The sequence below is a fragment of the Venturia canescens genome, chromosome 10 (genome assembly GCF_019457755.1).
Source record: "Venturia canescens isolate UGA chromosome 10, ASM1945775v1, whole genome shotgun sequence".
Taxonomy (NCBI): domain Eukaryota; kingdom Metazoa; phylum Arthropoda; class Insecta; order Hymenoptera; family Ichneumonidae; genus Venturia; species Venturia canescens.
The window spans coordinates 17,354,669-17,371,739 of record NC_057430.1 but is presented as its reverse complement, the minus strand read 5'-3'; the positions used below and the strand labels follow the sequence as shown (position 1 = coordinate 17,371,739).

General features: G+C 36.1%; 7 protein-coding genes across 12 annotated transcripts; 4 read left to right on the top strand and 3 right to left on the bottom strand.

The window, feature by feature from the left end:
* The first annotated feature begins 1,092 nt into the window (after positions 1 to 1,092).
* LOC122417218 (uncharacterized) lies at positions 1,093 to 3,933 on the top strand. Of its 2 annotated transcripts, none has more exons than XM_043430559.1 (3): positions 1,093 to 1,300; positions 2,882 to 2,961; positions 3,048 to 3,933. In XM_043430559.1, exons 1-3 carry the CDS (start codon positions 1,228 to 1,230, stop codon positions 3,528 to 3,530), a joined length of 636 nt encoding a protein of 211 aa, XP_043286494.1. In that variant the 5' UTR covers positions 1,093 to 1,227; the 3' UTR covers positions 3,531 to 3,933. The 2 variants fall into 2 exon arrangements, with proteins under 2 accessions (XP_043286494.1, XP_043286493.1); XM_043430558.1 differs by lacking the exon at positions 1,093 to 1,300 and adding an exon at positions 1,938 to 2,309.
* Positions 3,934 to 4,255: 322 nt separating this feature from the next.
* LOC122417219 (probable glutathione peroxidase 3, mitochondrial) lies at positions 4,256 to 7,917 on the top strand. Of its 2 annotated transcripts, XM_043430561.1 has the most exons (3): positions 4,256 to 4,630; positions 5,805 to 6,076; positions 7,312 to 7,917. In XM_043430561.1, exons 1-3 carry the CDS (start codon positions 4,558 to 4,560, stop codon positions 7,384 to 7,386), a joined length of 420 nt encoding a protein of 139 aa, XP_043286496.1. In that variant the 5' UTR covers positions 4,256 to 4,557; the 3' UTR covers positions 7,387 to 7,917. The 2 variants fall into 2 exon arrangements, with proteins under 2 accessions (XP_043286496.1, XP_043286495.1); XM_043430560.1 differs by lacking the exon at positions 7,312 to 7,917 and having other exon boundaries at positions 4,266 to 4,630; positions 5,805 to 6,950.
* A 239-nt stretch (positions 7,918 to 8,156) lies between these two features.
* LOC122417221 (glutathione peroxidase-like) lies at positions 8,157 to 9,511 on the top strand. The gene is made up of 2 exons (XM_043430562.1): positions 8,157 to 8,435; positions 8,808 to 9,511. The coding sequence occupies exons 1-2, from the start codon at positions 8,429 to 8,431 to the stop codon at positions 9,452 to 9,454; spliced, it is 654 nt and encodes a 217-aa protein (XP_043286497.1). The 5' UTR covers positions 8,157 to 8,428; the 3' UTR covers positions 9,455 to 9,511.
* On the bottom strand, positions 9,379 to 10,856 carry LOC122417222 (uncharacterized). Its single transcript, XM_043430563.1, has 3 exons — positions 10,426 to 10,856; positions 10,135 to 10,301; positions 9,379 to 10,068 (listed from the first exon to the last, which is right to left on the bottom strand). Exons 1-3 carry the CDS (start codon positions 10,583 to 10,585, stop codon positions 9,889 to 9,891), a joined length of 507 nt encoding a protein of 168 aa, XP_043286498.1. The 5' UTR covers positions 10,586 to 10,856; the 3' UTR covers positions 9,379 to 9,888.
* Positions 10,857 to 10,967: 111 nt separating this feature from the next.
* Positions 10,968 to 12,249, bottom strand: ND-B16.6 (NADH dehydrogenase (ubiquinone) B16.6 subunit). The gene is made up of 3 exons (XM_043430568.1): positions 12,074 to 12,249; positions 11,806 to 11,956; positions 10,968 to 11,273 (listed from the first exon to the last, which is right to left on the bottom strand). The coding sequence occupies exons 1-3, from the start codon at positions 12,171 to 12,173 to the stop codon at positions 11,063 to 11,065; spliced, it is 462 nt and encodes a 153-aa protein (XP_043286503.1). The 5' UTR covers positions 12,174 to 12,249; the 3' UTR covers positions 10,968 to 11,062.
* A 146-nt stretch (positions 12,250 to 12,395) lies between these two features.
* Positions 12,396 to 15,813, top strand: LOC122417223 (splicing regulator RBM11). 3 transcript variants are annotated; one of them, XM_043430566.1, is made up of 3 exons: positions 12,396 to 12,818; positions 12,918 to 13,304; positions 15,728 to 15,813. In XM_043430566.1, the coding sequence occupies exons 1-2, from the start codon at positions 12,729 to 12,731 to the stop codon at positions 13,299 to 13,301; spliced, it is 474 nt and encodes a 157-aa protein (XP_043286501.1). In that variant the 5' UTR covers positions 12,396 to 12,728; the 3' UTR covers positions 13,302 to 13,304; positions 15,728 to 15,813. The 3 variants fall into 3 exon arrangements, with proteins under 3 accessions (XP_043286501.1, XP_043286500.1, XP_043286502.1); XM_043430565.1 differs by lacking the exon at positions 15,728 to 15,813 and adding an exon at positions 14,679 to 14,897; XM_043430567.1 differs by lacking the exon at positions 15,728 to 15,813 and having other exon boundaries at positions 12,918 to 13,035; positions 13,186 to 13,476.
* LOC122417212 (glucose dehydrogenase [FAD, quinone]-like) lies at positions 13,847 to 16,940 on the bottom strand. Of its 2 annotated transcripts, XM_043430548.1 has the most exons (10): positions 16,781 to 16,940; positions 16,468 to 16,667; positions 16,124 to 16,232; positions 15,923 to 16,033; positions 15,503 to 15,786; positions 15,250 to 15,403; positions 15,012 to 15,172; positions 14,624 to 14,801; positions 14,257 to 14,461; positions 13,847 to 14,126 (listed from the first exon to the last, which is right to left on the bottom strand). In XM_043430548.1, exons 1-10 carry the CDS (start codon positions 16,938 to 16,940, stop codon positions 13,868 to 13,870), a joined length of 1,821 nt encoding a protein of 606 aa, XP_043286483.1. In that variant the 3' UTR covers positions 13,847 to 13,867. The 2 variants fall into 2 exon arrangements, with proteins under 2 accessions (XP_043286483.1, XP_043286484.1); XM_043430549.1 differs by lacking the exon at positions 16,781 to 16,940 and having other exon boundaries at positions 16,464 to 16,678.
* Between the last annotated feature and the right edge of the window lie 131 nt (positions 16,941 to 17,071).

The following is a 17,071-nucleotide window of genomic DNA, read 5'->3' as shown; positions in this document are numbered from 1 at the left end:
TTTTTTAATAATTTTTGGAAAAATTGAAAAAATGCATTTTTTTAATTCTTTTTTCGGAAACTTTTGCCTGCATCGTCGTTATCACGAAACGCATCGCACTGTTCATACTAAGGAATCTCTTCCCCTCTTTTGTATTTTTGACTTTTTACGGTGCTCTGACCTTATTTCCACTTTATATATTGAAAATAACTTTGTGATGAAATTTGAAAAATAATATTGTAGGGCAAGTAAGAATAACAACAGTAGTAACGTTGGATGGTGACCGTGACAGAAATACAGTGATAACGAGTATGGCGCTGGAAAGTGCGACAGAAAAATTTGACTGGAAAAACGTCAAGTCGTTCTATGAATTCAACGAGATTGACGTCGATGGCGCAGTTAAAAAGTTTGAACGGTACAAAGGACACCGGGTGTTAGTAGTCTTCGCAGCGAGTACGAAGATGTTGATGAAGGGAAAAGAGTGCAATTCAACCATACCGAAGGACTATACTGGCTCATTCAATCATCCGAAAGTTGTACTTTTTCCGTGCAACGATTTTCGCACTCGGAAGCCTGGACTTTCGGTAGAGGAATTAAAATCCATTCAGTATACCTGCCATTTTGGAATCGACATATTTCCAAAAGTTGAGACCGAAGGAGAAAACGCTTATTTCTTGTGGAAATGGCTGACAGAAAGTGCTCCCATAACCGTTAATCAGGAATTTAGAGACTTGGATCGCGTTGAATTTTGTATCGATAAAAATGGCGCGGTTCTGAGACGTGTTAACGTACCCAAAGAGCATGCATGAATGGGAGAAATTGTTTTTTTTTCGTTTCGTAATAGATGAAAAATGATTGCAAAAGAGAAAAAATGATTCATTATTGCCCATGGCATCAGTGGCCAAATTTCACTACTGTAAGAATTTTTATAAGGATGCTTGACTAAGGTATTCCCTTTAATTGTACTGATTTTGACTCCCGTATTGTTGGGAGATCGAAACAAACGCCACCGCCGAAATCGACGGTCAGCGGTCAGTTTGATCGTTTGACGCGAGGCGTCGCTGCGATACAATGTAAATAAACCTAATACGGCAAACTCGTGTTCCTTTATTTTTTAATATGCGACCTCGACGCGAAGAAGTGACTACGCTATTTCTTCGCTTTGAAAAAATTCCTTTATCGAGTCGACCGCAAAAGCTGTATAAAATGTGTCACTCTTGGACGATCACTTTTTAACCCTTCACGCGGATGTCTCGAGAAGTACGTAGTCGAAGATCATTTCATAATCGGTTCAGAAATATAAATTGGACGTATAATTCAGGTTTTTATTTACTGTTTTAAGCAAATATTTTCCGTCAGCTCATAATCATTATCTCGTGTACACACAAGTGCTAATACGCTTCCAGAATTCAAAACGTAGAATAATATTCTGTCTGACGATTTTTACATACCTCAATTTCTTCTACAAACAAATGTTTGCTTTTTATTTCTGCACAATTGCTTCAATTGTATCTCCGCAATAACTCCGAGAAGCTAAGTAATAATAAATACAATTAATGTTGATTGTTCACGACCGTTTCATCGAAAATTTCATTTGCTTACATCTCCGACGACAAAAAATTCCAGCCAACAACCCACTCCGACAGGGGGCGGAATTTTTTCATATTTTCGGTTTTCCACAGCGAGTTCCCTTTTTTTATAGCTCAAATACGATCAGCATATTTTAACGAAGATTCGTGACAAAAGTTGCAACAAAATCGAACACCCGAAAAACGCAAAATTTTTTATTTTTTACCAATTAATTTTTTTCAAATTTTATCTTAGCTTTATTCATAGGGATATATTTTTTTTTTTCTATTTCTTCAATAATTATATTGAATTTCAAAAGCATTTCGTTCATTTAAAAATAAACGAATTTTTCGAAAGAAATGAATATAATGAACAAGCCAGAATTTTGAATTTTTGACACCGCCAAGTGTCACCAACACGACGAAACAAACGGCCTCCGTTTTAAAAAAGACGCAGATCGTGGTGGGAAATAATGCCGGCAGGCTGCTTGTTCGGTAAAGCCTTTCCAAGGTTAAAATTCAGAAGCTTAAACTCGTATATTGCCGGATAAAGTATTTTCAAAAAGTCACGTTTCGACTAGTCATTAGTTTAGCATATGAAAAAAAAAAAAACGAAAAAACTAATGGAACAACAGCAATTCGAGTCCACACGTGCAAACGTTGCTTGCACGAAAACATTCGAAAAAGGAGAGCTCGTCGACGGAGCCGAAAGTCGATATTTCGTAGTCTGTTTTTATTTTTCCATCACCCGAATAATGTGGAGTGAGTATATAATTACGTCGTCGAAAGATAAATAATCTAAGAAAAAGCTTCTCAAATTAATCTCTCTAGTTTAGAGAGTTTCATAATTTTTGGGAAAACGTGATGATTTTTTATAACTATTCTGTAATAATTAATTCGCTTTATGGTTTTATTTTTTTACGTTCTTTATTTCAATTTTTGACGTTTTATTCGCCTCACGAATGACTTGCTTAGTCCAAGGAATTAAGAGGATGGATCAGTCGGTATATCGCAACCATGAGTGCGAGAGAGATAGTTGCAAATTTCGAAATTGAAATTCTTTGACAATGTTTGACCGATTAAAAAAAGGCTCTGTCAGTCGATTTTTGCCATCGTTCTGCGTAGGCTGACAGAGCCTTTTTTTAATCGATCAAACTGTGTCAAAGAATTTCGATTTCGAAAATTCCAAGTGAGGTTAGTCGACTGATGCGTACTCTTAATAATCGATCAATGTCTCTCGCTTCCACTATACTTGACACTTTCTACCCTCTGAACTCCATCCGCAGAACTTAATCAGCAACTCGATGATGAAACTTTGAAAAATAATGTTGCAGTTGAAATAGCGATTGTAATCCTAGTGTTCGCGGTCATACTGACAGCAATAATAGTACCATGCAAGCGGCTATTAAAACTGGTAATTATTCGAAAGTAAAAAATCTTTTTGAACGTATTAATGAACGAAAGAAAATAAATAATAAGCGTGAAACAACAACACTTCAGGATGAAGACTACCTGCTACTCGAGCGAAGTTTCTATAGCTTGAGGACGGTCGACTTTTACGGCGATGACGTACCGTTTGACGAGTTCAGGCGACATAACCTCTTAGTGGTGTTTGCAACGAGTACGAACATGTTGATAGACAATAAAAATGTCTGCAATGACAAATTACCGAAAAAAGGTAAGGACCCAGGTGATAAATGGGCAGAGAAGCTACTTTTATTTTTCCCGTGCTCGTCCCAATTCCACGACGACAGCCCCGGACTGCTGGATCGCACGAAACTGGCTTTCGCTCTACGCTCCTGCGACTTCCGAATTCGAGTGTTTAACCCCGTTGAGGTTAGAGGCGAGGACACTGACGAAGTATGGAAATGGCTAGACGGAAACCGTTACGATGAGATTAAAGATGCGTTAGACCGTGTTGAATTTACACTCGACATGGCCGGAAGAATCACGGGACGTCGTAATGTTCGCGTTCTCCCGTAAGATGCACCGCAGCGCTGTCAAAAATTGAGTCTAATACCCATCGTTGTTCACTTGTTTTGTTTTTCCATTTTTATTAGTTTTCTGTGTGAAGTGAGAACTCTAATTTTCTAAATCCAGATACTAAAAATATCCTAATTTTCTAAAATTTACGTGATACGTCGACTATGCAGCAAAAGAAAAATTCTTTCGGAAAATATTCGGATTATACTGAAACAAGGTTGTTTAGTGACACGTACGAGAGATGGCGGTACTAAAATACGTGACTCCTTTTTACATATATGGCGTGCGTCCGAAGAACTTACTGCGATTGCAGCAGTACAAATTTAACCTGTTTTTCATTGCGGTGTACACAAACCTTGAAAATTCAGCTAATAAAATGGCGACTCGTGTGTCAAAACAATTACTTCACCTGCATTTAAGGTTTTATTTCCTAGTTTTTCAGGCTCGAGAAATTTTTTCGTTAGATTCATTGGATTCATTGCGATTCTTTCATTTTTTCGCTAGTCTGCTTGTGTTTTTTTTTTCCGTATGGAAACTCGATTTGAGTTGCTTCTAGCGAAGTTACTTTTTTTTTTTATTGATTTTTCCTGACATTGAGATAAAAGATTTCAATTTTCCATCGAATTTCAAATGATTCGATCATTTTTCGTAGAATCTATTTTTCTTTTTCCGTACAATCGTTCCAATATTATCGCACGGCGGCCTTCGTTGCGAAACTTAAAAAAATGGTATTTATACCGATGCTGTCGATCGCGCTCGCGCGCTGTGTCAATAAAAATTTAATTTGCTTACATCACAGAAATTTGAATATTCAATCAAAATAAATTTTACGAAGTATTTTCGATTTTTTATTTCCAATAATTCTGCCGCGATGCGCCTCGTGCCGAAAAATCTTCCCAAGGTCAAAAAACTTTGACACGCGCGTGTTGCTGAATAAAATGTTTTTGAATACGTTTTGGCTCGTGGCAAGTTATATATTCCAGCACTAGATTCCTCTCGAACTATATACGAGCAGGACAACGTCGATATGAATGTTGCCACGATAATCACCGAGATATTGACGTTTCCAAAAAAAATATGGGAACGGTCTCCACCATGGGGTGAGTGACTATCTCATTCGATACAGAAATAATTTAAGGAAAAAGCCGTAAAAATTCAATCGCTCTGCTTATGACCGTTTCAAAATTGTTAAAAAAAACTGTTGCGAATCACTTTAAAAAAAAATAAATAATGAACGAACTTTCGAGAAAATGAAAATAGTCGTTGCGTGAATTAACCCTTCGATAGTCGCGTTATGAGACTCACACTTTTTTTCAAGACTTGAAAAATGCGTGAACAACCTAAAATTTTGTTCTACTTGTCAAACAATTCATTAGAATAGCGGTCAAAAAATTGAAAAGAACACTTTCTCTCACTGCGCGACTAAAATTGGTTCGTGGAACTCGGGTCGACTCGGCTGCTCTGTCCGGTAGTGTTCGGCAATGTTCGGTGCGGTTGGAGGAAAGCGTGACAAGAATTGCATGCGAGAGAATCTTTCATCACGCGACGACGCGACTGGCGGAGGATGGATCAGTCGGTATATCGCAACCGTGAGTGCGAGAGAGATAGCTGCAAATTTCGAAATCGAAATTCTTTGAGACAGTTTGACCGATTAAAAAAAGGCTCTGTCAGTAGATTTTTGCCATCGTTCTGCGTAGGCTGACAGAGCCTTTTTTTAATCGATCAAACTGTCTCAAAGAATTTCGATTTCGAAAATTTCAAGTGAGGTTCGTCGACTGATCCATGCTCTTAATGGCGAGGTAGCGCAACAATCGAAGGTTTAATATAACTTAGTTTCCAGAAAAAAACTCAGTATTTTTATATTTTCATGACTTCTCCCTCTTTTTCTTCTCACCAAAATCACTCCGTTTTACAATGATTTTATTTATTGCTGAGCAAATTAGAGAGTAGGATATCAACCAAATACTGATTTTCTAATCTCCATTGTTCTGCTGGTTAAACATTCCGTGACTGACACTCTTCGGACATAACCTTTGAAGAAAGTTCAGTCTACTTCACAAGATAATCATAAACAGGAGAAACAGATCTTAAAATAATTTTTTTTAGTTCAAACAATTCAATAAACTCTATTAACAATGATTTTATTTGCAAGTGATTATTATGGTTTATAACCCAAAATATCGATCTGCTCCCCACGTTCTTTGTTCCATTTCTTACCTCTTACTAAAGTTTCTGATAAAAAGTAAAAAGTTTCTAATCCGCGTAATGTTGCAGGTAAAATATTAATAGTAGCCGTGGGGTTGTTGCTGATAATGACGCTGTCATTATTACCGATCATTTCGGCGGAAAAAAGATGGCGCAGCGATGGGTTAACGGGTGAGGAAATATTTGCCGAAAGTTGGAAGTCGACAGTGTCCTTCCTAGATTTTTGGGTGAAGGACAGCAATGGCGTAGAAGTAAAGTTGAAAGACGTATATTACGATGACGTCCCGACTCTGGTGGTTTTTGCAGCGAGTCCGAATTTAATACAGAAAAATACAGATAAGGTATGCAATCCGAGAGTACCGAAAGACAAAGCGGACCTTTTGGTCGAAAAAAAATATTCACCGTACAATATTCTATTGTTTCCGTGCAACGATTTCACAACCGGGGAGCCTGGTCTGACATTGAAAAAGGCTAAAGAGGCTATGAATGATTGCAATCCAAAACTGCTTCTGTTCGAAAATGTTGAGGTCCATGGAAAGAACCAACATTATATATGGAAATGGCTGACGAATAAAAATAAATCTACCGCGTACAATTTAGATCGCGTTGAATTTTATTTGGATAAAACAGGCGAGCATGTCACGAGTCGTGTTAACGTGTCCACAGAATCGGCGATAGATGAATATCTCATAAAGTCGACCACAGTATCCGTCCTCATGTAGATTAACGAGACGCACAGCGCGGACGCCGCTGTCAGCGCCACGAAAATTTGGTTTTTCGTTCCGTAAAAATATAAAATTTACCAAGTGTATGAGGTTTACCAAGTGATAATTGTGAAAAAGTAATTATACTATAGAAATAAGATCGAAATGTTTACTGAGAAAGATAAAAATATTTTTTTTAAGCAAATCGTATCACTGTATGGCCAAACGAGCATTATTGATTAACAAATGACACTGGAATAAGCAAAGAACGATCGAAGCCCAATAGCATAAATATCTTTGTTGAAAAATCGAGTGATACGAACGCCACGCGTGACCTTCGGAAACATTGAATTCTACTGATTCTGAAACGCTGATTCTGCGTTCCGAGAGAAATAGTCATAGTAGGGGCGGGTTAAAAAAAATTTGTTCAAGTGTAAACTCGTTGTATCCTCTGAACTTCTATAATGATAGTGATTTTTTAAATAAAGAAATTTAAATAAAAACAACTGCGAAAACACGATGGCTTCGTGCCCTATGGTCTCTCTGCTGAAGCGAACTCGCTTTCATTTGTCTCCGAGTCGCTACACTCACCGCCGCACGCGCCCTCTAGATTGACACAAGGCTCAAGAACTCTCACACAGATGTGAAAATGAAAAAAAAACTCGTATATATTCGACGAATAAAGCTTACTGCGCGATTAGAATTTTGTTTGGTGTGGCGTGGTCCCTTAGGTCCGACAAATAATTGCACTTGATTCATTCAGCCATTATTTCTAACCTCCATAACGCTAATGAATTAGTAGAAAGCGATAATACAACGTTGCATAGTGAGTCGACTATTGACTACCTCATTTCTTTCGTTCTTATATCAAGACGCAGACAAACGAAGTGCAGTGCCCAATCCCTCCATTCCGCGGCACACAAGAAGAAATCGTGTCAGGAGATTAAGCGTCCAATTGCCCAGTTACGCGAGTTCGGATCCTGCGACTCGAACCTAAGAATTTCCGTGAGTGCGTGGAATGAGCACTTTAACTTGAATTTTTGTTTTCAGCTTTGAATTAAAGCAATTTTGCATCGGAAATTTAATTAGAAAGGTGCTATTTGACCCTAACCCTTAGCCTTGATAGAGCCAAATATGTTTCTAAAATTACGCTTTTTTCGAACGAAGAAACAAACTTATACAGTATGTATAAGCTACACGTGAGCTAGAAAATTTTACATTTCAACGATATCATTAATAATTCATTGAAAATAAAAATGATAACGAAGGTGTTGCTTTTGTATTTTTCATCCATTTGGGTATTTTTCGATTCCCTTGTGTATACACAAGTGAGCTCGTTTTACATAAAAATACCAAAATTAATATATCGCTTGACTATATGTCGTTGTTGTGATCGCAATTTATGGCGTCTCCATAAAATGATATTCGGAAACGATATCTAGAAAAATGAAGGTAAATATGAGTTCGGCTTAATTTTTTTCGAATCATCAATTGTCGTATCGTGCCCACATTCGAATCCATCAATTGCGAATAATTTATTGAAAAATGAGTTTTTTACACGAGCACTTTAGTATCGAATTTCTTCCATCTTAATAGCTTTTTTACCAAGTCGCCAATTTTTTACCTTTCATGAGAACGAATATATTTGAAAATAATTTTCAAATTCGAATGAGCCATTTTTTTCTATCTTTGTATTGACAGAAGATAAACATTGTTCCAAGATCGATCCGTTGGCAAGTATTTACTGTTTACCGCGCCAACGCTGGCGGGAGAAAAAATGCGTTCTAACCTTTTTTGTAACACGCGTCGCCTCGTGCGATGGCACATGTATATAAGAAATGAATTTCGACGTTACTATCAATGCCACTACTGAAGCTGTATGCCAAAGTACTCGCTCTATTGAATCTTCTTCGAAATAAGTAGTCCCGACGGTCAAATTGCAAGCTGATTATTAATTTCCTTCAAAAGTCGTCGAAAGTCACCGCGGCCATGTTGGGTGAGTAGACTTTTACGGGTTTCGATCGCAACACTTTCACACTATAAACCATTCGAAAGCTAAAAATTTAATTTTAGCTTCGAAAACAATTTAACATTCGAAAAATTAAAGCTCGATTTGTCCCTTTCAATAAGAGGTGGTTTGTTGAAATCTATCGATAAAATTTTTTGCGGGCAGTGGGCTAGTTTTATTGACCTTTTTATATCTGAATATTAAACGAATATATATAGTGGAAAAAATAACGAAATTTGAAAAATAAAAAAATTCAGCAATATATGTCGCATCGTTAATTTGAAAAAGTTGTTAGTTTCAAATAAAATAAAGTTATATAATGCTGCAACGATTTAATTTGACGAATATTTTTCAAAACAGGTAAAGTTATGATTTTATTGACCTTGGTATCGCTCAGCGTATCGACCGAAGCTTTAGTTCTTTTTCCAAAGGACAGCAATGCAACAATTGAAACTCATATATTCAATCAAGACGTTGATTGGCCCAATGCAACTTCGCTTTGTCAATTTCACGCAATCGACATCAACGGCAAAAACGTGTCATTCGAAAAGTACAAAGGAAACGTAGTGATCGTCATAAACGTGGCAAGTAAAGGGGCATTTGTAAATGAACACTATGAAGAGTTGCAAAGATTGTACGAAAAGTACAGAGAGAGAGGCCTGAGAATTTTGGCTTTTCCGAGCAACGATTTCTTCGATTCGGACCCCTGGAATGTCACGGAGATTTTATACGACATTAATTGGTACGGGATGGAGTTTGATTTTTTCCAAAAAATTCATGTCACTGGCGAGAATGCCCATCCTTTGTGGAAATGGCTGGTCAAAAAAACTGAATGCACTGCGCAAAGGAGCAATAAATGTGGTCCTATTTACTACAATTTCACTAAATTTGTCCTTGACAAGTTCAGCTGCGTCGAAGCGCGCTTCCAACCACAGGACAACCCCCGCTCTGTTGAGAGCCCAGTAATTTCTTGTCTTAAGTTTAAATACCACGATTACCAATATTAAGAAGCTTTATACAATTTTTTTATATTTATACTTTGAATAAAAAAATCTATAACTCCATTTTTCGTCTACGTTTGTTTTTTTTTATAACACGAGTTGTGTACACGGACCCTTGTTTTGTATACAGCGGCGGGACACTGGCTCCGCCTAATGTACGCATAACGCGAAGCTGCATCGACGAACCGCATGCTTCCCCCACTCAACGCAAGCAGACTGCCGCGAATGCTCATAGATGGATGTTCTTGGCAAATCGTGGTAGCAGCAATCTAATCCAGTCGCAGTGTTATCAACAGTTAGGTTATCTCTTCTGAACGAAGTGATCCGGTTTTGAAAAATACTCTGGTTCCGGAAATCAACATTTTACGTTTTTTCTTTACGATAAAAAACACGATTAATACGGAGTACACGCAAATTTATGGTACTTTTGACGAGTCGTTTCAGAAACCACCAGTAGGCTCTCGAATCGCCTGATCCGGTGGTGTAGTGAAAGTACACTTTTTTCGAAAAGGTTCATTGAGATCCGAAATTTCTGCACGCGCTTTTAAACTTCCTCTATCAATTTGATCTTTGTAGATCGTTTGATTGTTCGAAGAGTACAATGGATACTTTGCTAATATCTGAAACAACAATTGATTCCATATTTTTAAACGTTTTAGAATCATTCGCAAATAAATGTAACTTACGTCTCCATCGACGACAAGCTTATCCAAATAGGGGATGAATTTTGGATCGCAAAATTTGTCATTATATTCCGAAGGATTAGTACCATCGTAGACAATGGCTTCGTCATCTTTTATTTTTCGTAACACTTGTTCGCATATCATGCTTTTAATTAAATCCCTGCGTCGACCTTTGAAAATGACACATTCGATGAAAAAATATTTTTTCAAACAATTTTGACATTTCAACAAGCTCATAATGGCGAATCAAATCATTTTTATCTTGATAATCATTAGCAGCATTCTCGAACTTACCGAGAGATTTTTTTTCGCATTCAGGTACACCGAATGAATCTTTTGTTATTGTGTGCCAGTGACCTTCGTCGTGTTTATTGTTATCGTGACTAATTTGATTTTCGTTATTATTAGTCAGACAACATTGACATGATTCTTCAACCGCAATTCCATCCATCATACAAAATTAGCAAACTACAATTCCTATTTCACAATTAAATATTCCAATAAAAACATTGTTGATCCACGTTAAAAATTGAATAATTTTTGAACTCTTCACACTTTTCTCACAAGGAATTAGCGAGAAACTGAATGTCATAGTTGAGTCAAGTTGATAGAAAAAAAACATAAAGCAACAGCGTTGCTAAGGCAACCGACTCACTCTCAATTTTCTTGAACTTGTCAAAATAGTTTGTCCACTCTCACCTCTAACTAGAACATAATGTTTTTAGAAATTTTCCACTTTTATTTTATTTTGAGTTGAAAAATAAGAAATATTAATTCGAAAGTTGTATATTTATTGATAAATCATAAATAAAACGTATTTCATTGAACAAAAGGTGTTCTAGAGGATTTTCAATTTTATTGTGTTCATTGTTTCAATTATCTATACAGTACACAGCAAGACTAATTCGAAATTCAACACTTGACTGTTGAGTTATGTCATGTGACGATGTATGGCTCTCTGATACGTAATGCCATATTTAGGGGCATGAACTGCATATTCATTCAGCTGGGGCACAATGAAAGTGTCTTCTGGAACAGTTTTGTATATCGGTTCACCGAAATATGTACCAACTTCCCATCCGGGATAATCTTTCATCAAATCTGCTTCCTCGTCACGGTTCTTTATCGTTTGTTTCAAAAACCTAAAAAAGTAATTCTTTTAGCATAAACAATTCCAAAATACTACAAAAAAAATAATGAAAAAGAATTCAATCACAAGCTTTTGAGGATTCTTCCATATCTTGATAAAAATTTCAATAAATAAGGGAGTTACGGAAGGCTTTTTCCAGAGGTGATTTGTTGCAACTTTCAATAATCTTCAACATATTAAATTTTTCCCAATAATCATCAAACTCATAATGATATGTGAAAATTTTTTAAACTGAGAGAAAAATTGGTAATATAACGCTCCGAGTAGCAGAAATAGAATTTCCTCTTATTGCTTAGTACTCGTGTTTACCTTCTATTGCTTTATCTCTAGAACCAATGGGTCAAAAAATCTCTGCTTTTAACAATCTTCTACAGACAACTCAACTCAGCGAGTGGTCGCAAAGTAGTATCATAAATATATGTTTAGATTCTAAACATTCTTGTGACAGAAGTGGCAAGATACCTTGACGAAGATTTTTACAAAAATTGATAGTAAACCAGATAAAAACATTTTAAATAGCTTACGCTCTATCTCGCTCTGCCCAAAGTATTGGAATTAGAGCTAAACGTGCGCTTCTCATCTCAATTTGACGTCTCTTATAATCTCGATACTTTATACTGTAGACGATCCATCCAAAAACATTTGTTACGACAAACGCTGCGATTCCAGTTTTCCCTGTGCTCGTCAAGAGAAAAAGTATAGTATAAAATACAGGTTATGATTGAATATTTACGTAATGAGATTATGACATATCGCAAAAAGTAGTGATTGAAGATGACGGCTATTTCTTACATCCTATCACAGACTTAAGACGTGTTCGTTCAGTCGGAATCGTTTGGTAACCACCCGGAGGTGGTAAATCTTGCGGTCCGGTTTTAGCGGCCGTAGCCATTTTTATCCGATATTCGACTTGCAGCTGCTATAGCTGTATGGCCTGCAGCCACACAGTAGCAGAAAGTGTTATTCAATCCGTGCTCAACAAATCCACCATCATGCATGGATATATTATTCGTTTCAAAATATCGTATGATGACGCTAGTGATTGGTGCCAATAATCTATCTTACATTCAAATACACCCTTCATTTCTCTCCATAATTATTATTATTTGTATTAGAAACGAAATGAAATTTGTTTCCAGCTTAATTAAAATACAGTGAAAATTATTAAAAAATATTTTTTCCAACAAATCAAAACGCTATTCATTATCGACTGAATTGCGTTCATGCCCATGCCGCAAAAGTACAATAGGACGGTTCGCAGAGTGCTTCTAACCCCCGAGGCTCGTAAAATCATCTTGCATGAAAACAAACATCACTTGTCATAAATATAAAGCTCGTTCTCTAGAATTTGCTAGATGTTTATACAGATACAGATTTTGTTAAAAAAGTAACAAAAAGTGAACGTGAAAATTTAATAAATCGGGAAAAAAAATTCTGGCTCACCAAAATGGACATGAGCAGAGATATGCGAACTTTGTGGTGCGGCAATTTGAGTAACAGAGTAACAGAGGATATTTTGTACGAGTTATTTTTACAGGTATGAACGTTGAAAAAAACAATTAGGAATAAAAATTCATAAAAACTGTATTTAAAATACAAGTCGACTCGTTTTAAGCGAATCTTTTTTTTACTTTAGGCTGGACCATTGGAAGAAGTGAAAATTCCACGAGATCGTGATTCTCGGCCAAGAGCATACGGTTTTGTCACTTACAAGCATGACGAATCGGTTGATTACGCTCTTGAGCTGTACAAAGGTACTTCGCTGTATGGCAAAGAATTGTGTATTGATAAAAAAATTCGACCCCCGTCAGAACAACCTGTTCAACAGCAACAAATTCTTTTGCCAATTTATAATAATTCAATCGGCGATGTCATGACCAATCTACCGTACGGACTTCCCCTAGGATATCCCATACCCTACGCTTCTCAAGACCAAATGGGTTATCGCGGACCTGTTAATATGCATCCCTCCAATCATCGACGAAATTCTTCAAGGAATCATCCCTACCATCGCCGATGAGAGGTGATGAAAAAAATCTGCACCATGGAAATTTATATATTTTAAGATAAAAATAAAGAAATTGTGAATTAGCCCTCACAATTTGTGTACAGACTGTCAAATATGTTTGACTGAATTAACATCATTTTCTAGAAATTTGCTTTGAACAATAAGTAAAAAGGTTTCAAAAAATGAATATTAATCAACCTGAACATTTTTTTCTTTTTATAATTCATAAAAAACAAATATTGCTTTTTCCGAGTATTCTGGGAAAATACTCTTGTTTGTAAAAAAATTAAGAAAATTTGCTTGAAATGGAGGCATTTCTCTAATCAACTGGAATTTTTCACTGATTTTAGTGTTTTCTATCATTTAATTCTGAGGTTGCAGCAGCATTAACCGAATGACTCGACCAATTAAAAATAGATTTATAATTTCATGCGATTCTGCACGAGTATTCGCGGAATTTCTATTCTGGTGTACTTTTTTTTGGGAAAATGCAAAGCACTTTTATTGACATTAACAAAAATTCATTCGAAAATGGGTTTGGATGACGAAAAAAATTCTTTGTGGTCAAATACCAAAACTTATTCGTTCATCAAGGGTTGAACACCGACATACAGTAAATGTTTCGAAATCATTTCAGTTCTGGATCCATACAGAGCCCTCAAATAGCTTACAAATTTTGTACAATTTGCTACTTCAATGGTATTTGATTTGTGCCGGTGCTTTAAAAATTTAGCTGCTCGTTTCGCCAACATCATGACCGCAGCATTGATATTTCCACTTGGTAATTCAGGAAGGACTGAAGCATCGACCACGTATAGATTTGTCGTGTTGTACACTCTGTAAATAAGTAAACGCAAATTTTCAGACATTAGTATCTCCAAGAGACTACGGTGTTAAAAAGAACCACTTGCTCCATTCGATATTCTCGAAAATAGTTTGAGAACGAATTATTTTCAGGGAAAAATACCTGAAAAAATTATCAACCACGCTGCCAATTCTGCATGTTCCAGCAGGATGATACGAAGTGAGAGTCAAATGACGTATATAACATTCCCAATATTCGTCGCTATCGAAAATGAAATTTTCACATCCTGGAAAAACTGCTTCATAGAGGGAAGCACCAATTTTTTTCATCTTTTCACTCTTTATCAGTTGTTTGACGAGTTTTAATCCTGAAATACATCGCTTCAGTCATCCTGATTGGCATTTTCATAGCTCAATAATATTTGTAGGATAATAAATTTTCATAACCAAACGACAAAATAAATTTCACATCAACACACAGATAATGCTCTTTCGCACACACTTTATGATATTTTATTCCACATTCTTACCACTCAATAAAGTAGTGACGTCATCTTTGTGCGTTAAATATTTTGGATCTATTAGGGGATAGTCGAATGGATTCGAGCTGGCAAGTCGAATTTCACCAGAACTTTTTGGGTGGAGTAAAACTGGTGCTATCGTTATCGAAGTTTGGACGATTAATGGACCGAAATATTGTTCAAAAATCTGCAAATTACGGTTTTTTTATTTATTCGATTATTTACTAATCCAAACTGTATCATGGGTTTTGTTGCAAAAATAAAGCAATGTCCGATCCTGGAATTCAGTCAACTCTCATCGTATTCGTTGATATTCCATGGAAAATCGACGTGATTAAGGTTCTTTGTGATTCAATATTCATTAATATTTTATGAGCTGAATGGTGAATTTTTTTACCCTGTCGGATATCCCCATGGCTTTCCTCAATACGATACCATTGTCCTGAGAGACTCCTAACGGAATAACCATCAATTGTAAATCCGGAGCGTCAGTTTCATGATTTTGGTTTGGAGAATAAAATGTTCCGACTGCTTCGATACCAGCAGAAGTCCATGGTCCTGAAAATATATTGAAAATGATCAATTCATTTGTTCTTTGTTTTTGACGATTTTCTTTACCAAAATAATAACATTACCTTGACGAAAAATAAAGTAATTTAGGGCTGCGATTGGGTTCAAAACACTCTGCACATTCAATGGTAATGAAATATTTAACATTACTAAATCAATTCCAGTGAGGATATGATCCACAAGATTTTGTCCGACTGGTAAATCCTTTATCACTTTGATCTAAATGAAACAATACAGTGATAAATAAAAATCATTACAAGCTCTGATTTTTCATGAATTTTTATATCTTTATTATTGATAAATTTAATTCCCACTGACCGCCAAGCTTTCAAGATGATCTTTAGGCCCGACTCCTGACAGCATCAGTAACTTTGGACTACCAATCGCTCCAGCACTTACAATCACTCCTTTTTTTGCATAAACTCTAAATTCTGCGCCCCATTTTATGAACTGAATCCCTCTCGCAGTATCCTCGTCAAAAATAATTTTATTTACAAAACTGTGAGTCAACACATTTAAACCATTTTGTAATTTTTTTTTCAGAGCTCTGTCAACGCTCGATCTTTCACCATCTTTGATTGTTAGTCGGACTCTACCGAAATCTGATAGATAAAAATGAATTAGTAAACTGTGCGATTATTTTATTTTCCCACATAATTTTTTGGAGATTTCTGCCCATGATCAAGGAGATTAAGTATCAAATTACGTTATAGACATATTTCATTTTGCTCTATTTACCACTCTGTCTATGTGGGATAATTTCGTTTACAGCTTCCCATATAATTTCAGATAAATTTGTATCCCATTGAGGCTCTTCGACTATTCCATCCTCAGCTTTCAGTATATAGTCTGAAATATTTTATGACCAACATTTAAACTCATGATCCCTCAAATTATTATCAATGACACAAGGGCTAGAATACCGTTTTTCTTCAGTACCAGCATAATCTGGAAACCATGCGTAATCTTTAGGATGACCGGGAACATAAGCCATGTAATTCAATCTACTTGATCCTCCAAAAACCTTTCCTTGTGGCCACGAACTTTGCTGTAAATAACTTTCTTTATTAACATGGAATAATTTCATAATCTAGAGAAATTGTAAAATTTTCCTAAAAAAGTTAACTTTTGAAAGATCAGATGTTTAAAACTTGGTTTGAATCTTGCCTGTGATATTTTATAGTCCAAGGACACTTTATAGTTTTCAAATATCACAAATACTTTTGTACATCTTTGAAAATCGATGCTGAAAGACTCTCAAATATTTTGGGAAACGTACATACATTGTTCAAGAGCCCCTTACAGGCATTGCTTTGTGGCACTGTTTTGAATTGCCAATCATAAGGAGATTTTTGAAGAAGGGGAGCTAAAACCGGTATATCAAAAAAATTGGCTGGCGGAGCTCCGGCTTCTATGAGCAGAACATTGCATTTTTCCTGGCAAAGTTGTGCGGCAAGTGTAGCACCTGCACTCCCTGCTCCAACTGAAATAAATTATAGAAATTTAAAGGTTTTGTTGATAAGGTTTGTTCGTTATTTATTAACTTGCGTACACGAAAAATATAAATTTATTATAAAAATGAAATTCAATACATACCGATAATGAAATCGTAGACGTGATCACCGTTATTGTGAAACGCATTGAACAACCTGTCATTGTACGAGCTCATCAAATGTGTAACTGATAAATAAAATGTGAAAAGGTACACCGCGAAACCATAAATCGCAAAAACACATGGTTGTATAAGGACTATCATTTTGACAGGTCTACATATTTTTTCAAAAAACGTTTTTCATCCTCAACTTGTCAAGAAATTAGAAAAAATCTCTGATACAACGGCATGTTTACTTTTGTACTGTGTTGCGAGAACAAGAAAGCAACAACGAA

What these genes read in the sequence shown, in the direction of transcription:
- LOC122417222 (XM_043430563.1), bottom strand. Translation starts at nt 10,585, where the DNA reads ATGATGGATGGAATTGCGGTTGAAGAATCATGTCAATGTTGTCTGACT. An exon ending in ATGCGAAAAAAAATCTCTCG is followed by an intron (nt 10,302 to 10,425) that starts GTAAGTTCGAGA and finishes TCATTTTCAAAG; the next exon opens with GTCGACGCAGGGATTTAATT. An exon ending in AGCTTGTCGTCGATGGAGAC is followed by an intron (nt 10,069 to 10,134) that starts GTAAGTTACATT and finishes TTGTTGTTTCAG; the next exon opens with ATATTAGCAAAGTATCCATT.
- LOC122417223 (XM_043430566.1), top strand. Translation starts at nt 12,729, where the DNA reads ATGGACATGAGCAGAGATATGCGAACTTTGTGGTGCGGCAATTTGAGT. An exon ending in TGTACGAGTTATTTTTACAG is followed by an intron (nt 12,819 to 12,917) that starts GTATGAACGTTG and finishes TTTTTACTTTAG; the next exon opens with GCTGGACCATTGGAAGAAGT.
- LOC122417219 (XM_043430560.1), top strand. Translation starts at nt 4,558, where the DNA reads ATGAATGTTGCCACGATAATCACCGAGATATTGACGTTTCCAAAAAAA. An exon ending in GGAACGGTCTCCACCATGGG is followed by an intron (nt 4,631 to 5,804) that starts GTGAGTGACTAT and finishes GTAATGTTGCAG; the next exon opens with GTAAAATATTAATAGTAGCC.
- LOC122417212 (XM_043430548.1), bottom strand. Translation starts at nt 16,940, where the DNA reads ATGATAGTCCTTATACAACCATGTGTTTTTGCGATTTATGGTTTCGCG. An exon ending in CGTCTACGATTTCATTATCG is followed by an intron (nt 16,668 to 16,780) that starts GTATGTATTGAA and finishes AATTTATTTCAG; the next exon opens with TTGGAGCAGGGAGTGCAGGT. An exon ending in ATGGTTTCCAGATTATGCTG is followed by an intron (nt 16,034 to 16,123) that starts GTACTGAAGAAA and finishes AAAATATTTCAG; the next exon opens with ACTATATACTGAAAGCTGAG.
- ND-B16.6 (XM_043430568.1), bottom strand. Translation starts at nt 12,173, where the DNA reads ATGGCTACGGCCGCTAAAACCGGACCGCAAGATTTACCACCTCCGGGT. An exon ending in TCTTAAGTCTGTGATAGGAT is followed by an intron (nt 11,957 to 12,073) that starts GTAAGAAATAGC and finishes TGACGAGCACAG; the next exon opens with GGAAAACTGGAATCGCAGCG. An exon ending in TGGGCAGAGCGAGATAGAGC is followed by an intron (nt 11,274 to 11,805) that starts GTAAGCTATTTA and finishes TTACTTTTTTAG; the next exon opens with GTTTTTGAAACAAACGATAA.
- LOC122417218 (XM_043430558.1), top strand. Translation starts at nt 2,144, where the DNA reads ATGAAAAAAAAAAAAACGAAAAAACTAATGGAACAACAGCAATTCGAG. An exon ending in CATCACCCGAATAATGTGGA is followed by an intron (nt 2,310 to 2,881) that starts GTGAGTATATAA and finishes ATAATGTTGCAG; the next exon opens with TTGAAATAGCGATTGTAATC. An exon ending in GCAAGCGGCTATTAAAACTG is followed by an intron (nt 2,962 to 3,047) that starts GTAATTATTCGA and finishes ACAACACTTCAG; the next exon opens with GATGAAGACTACCTGCTACT.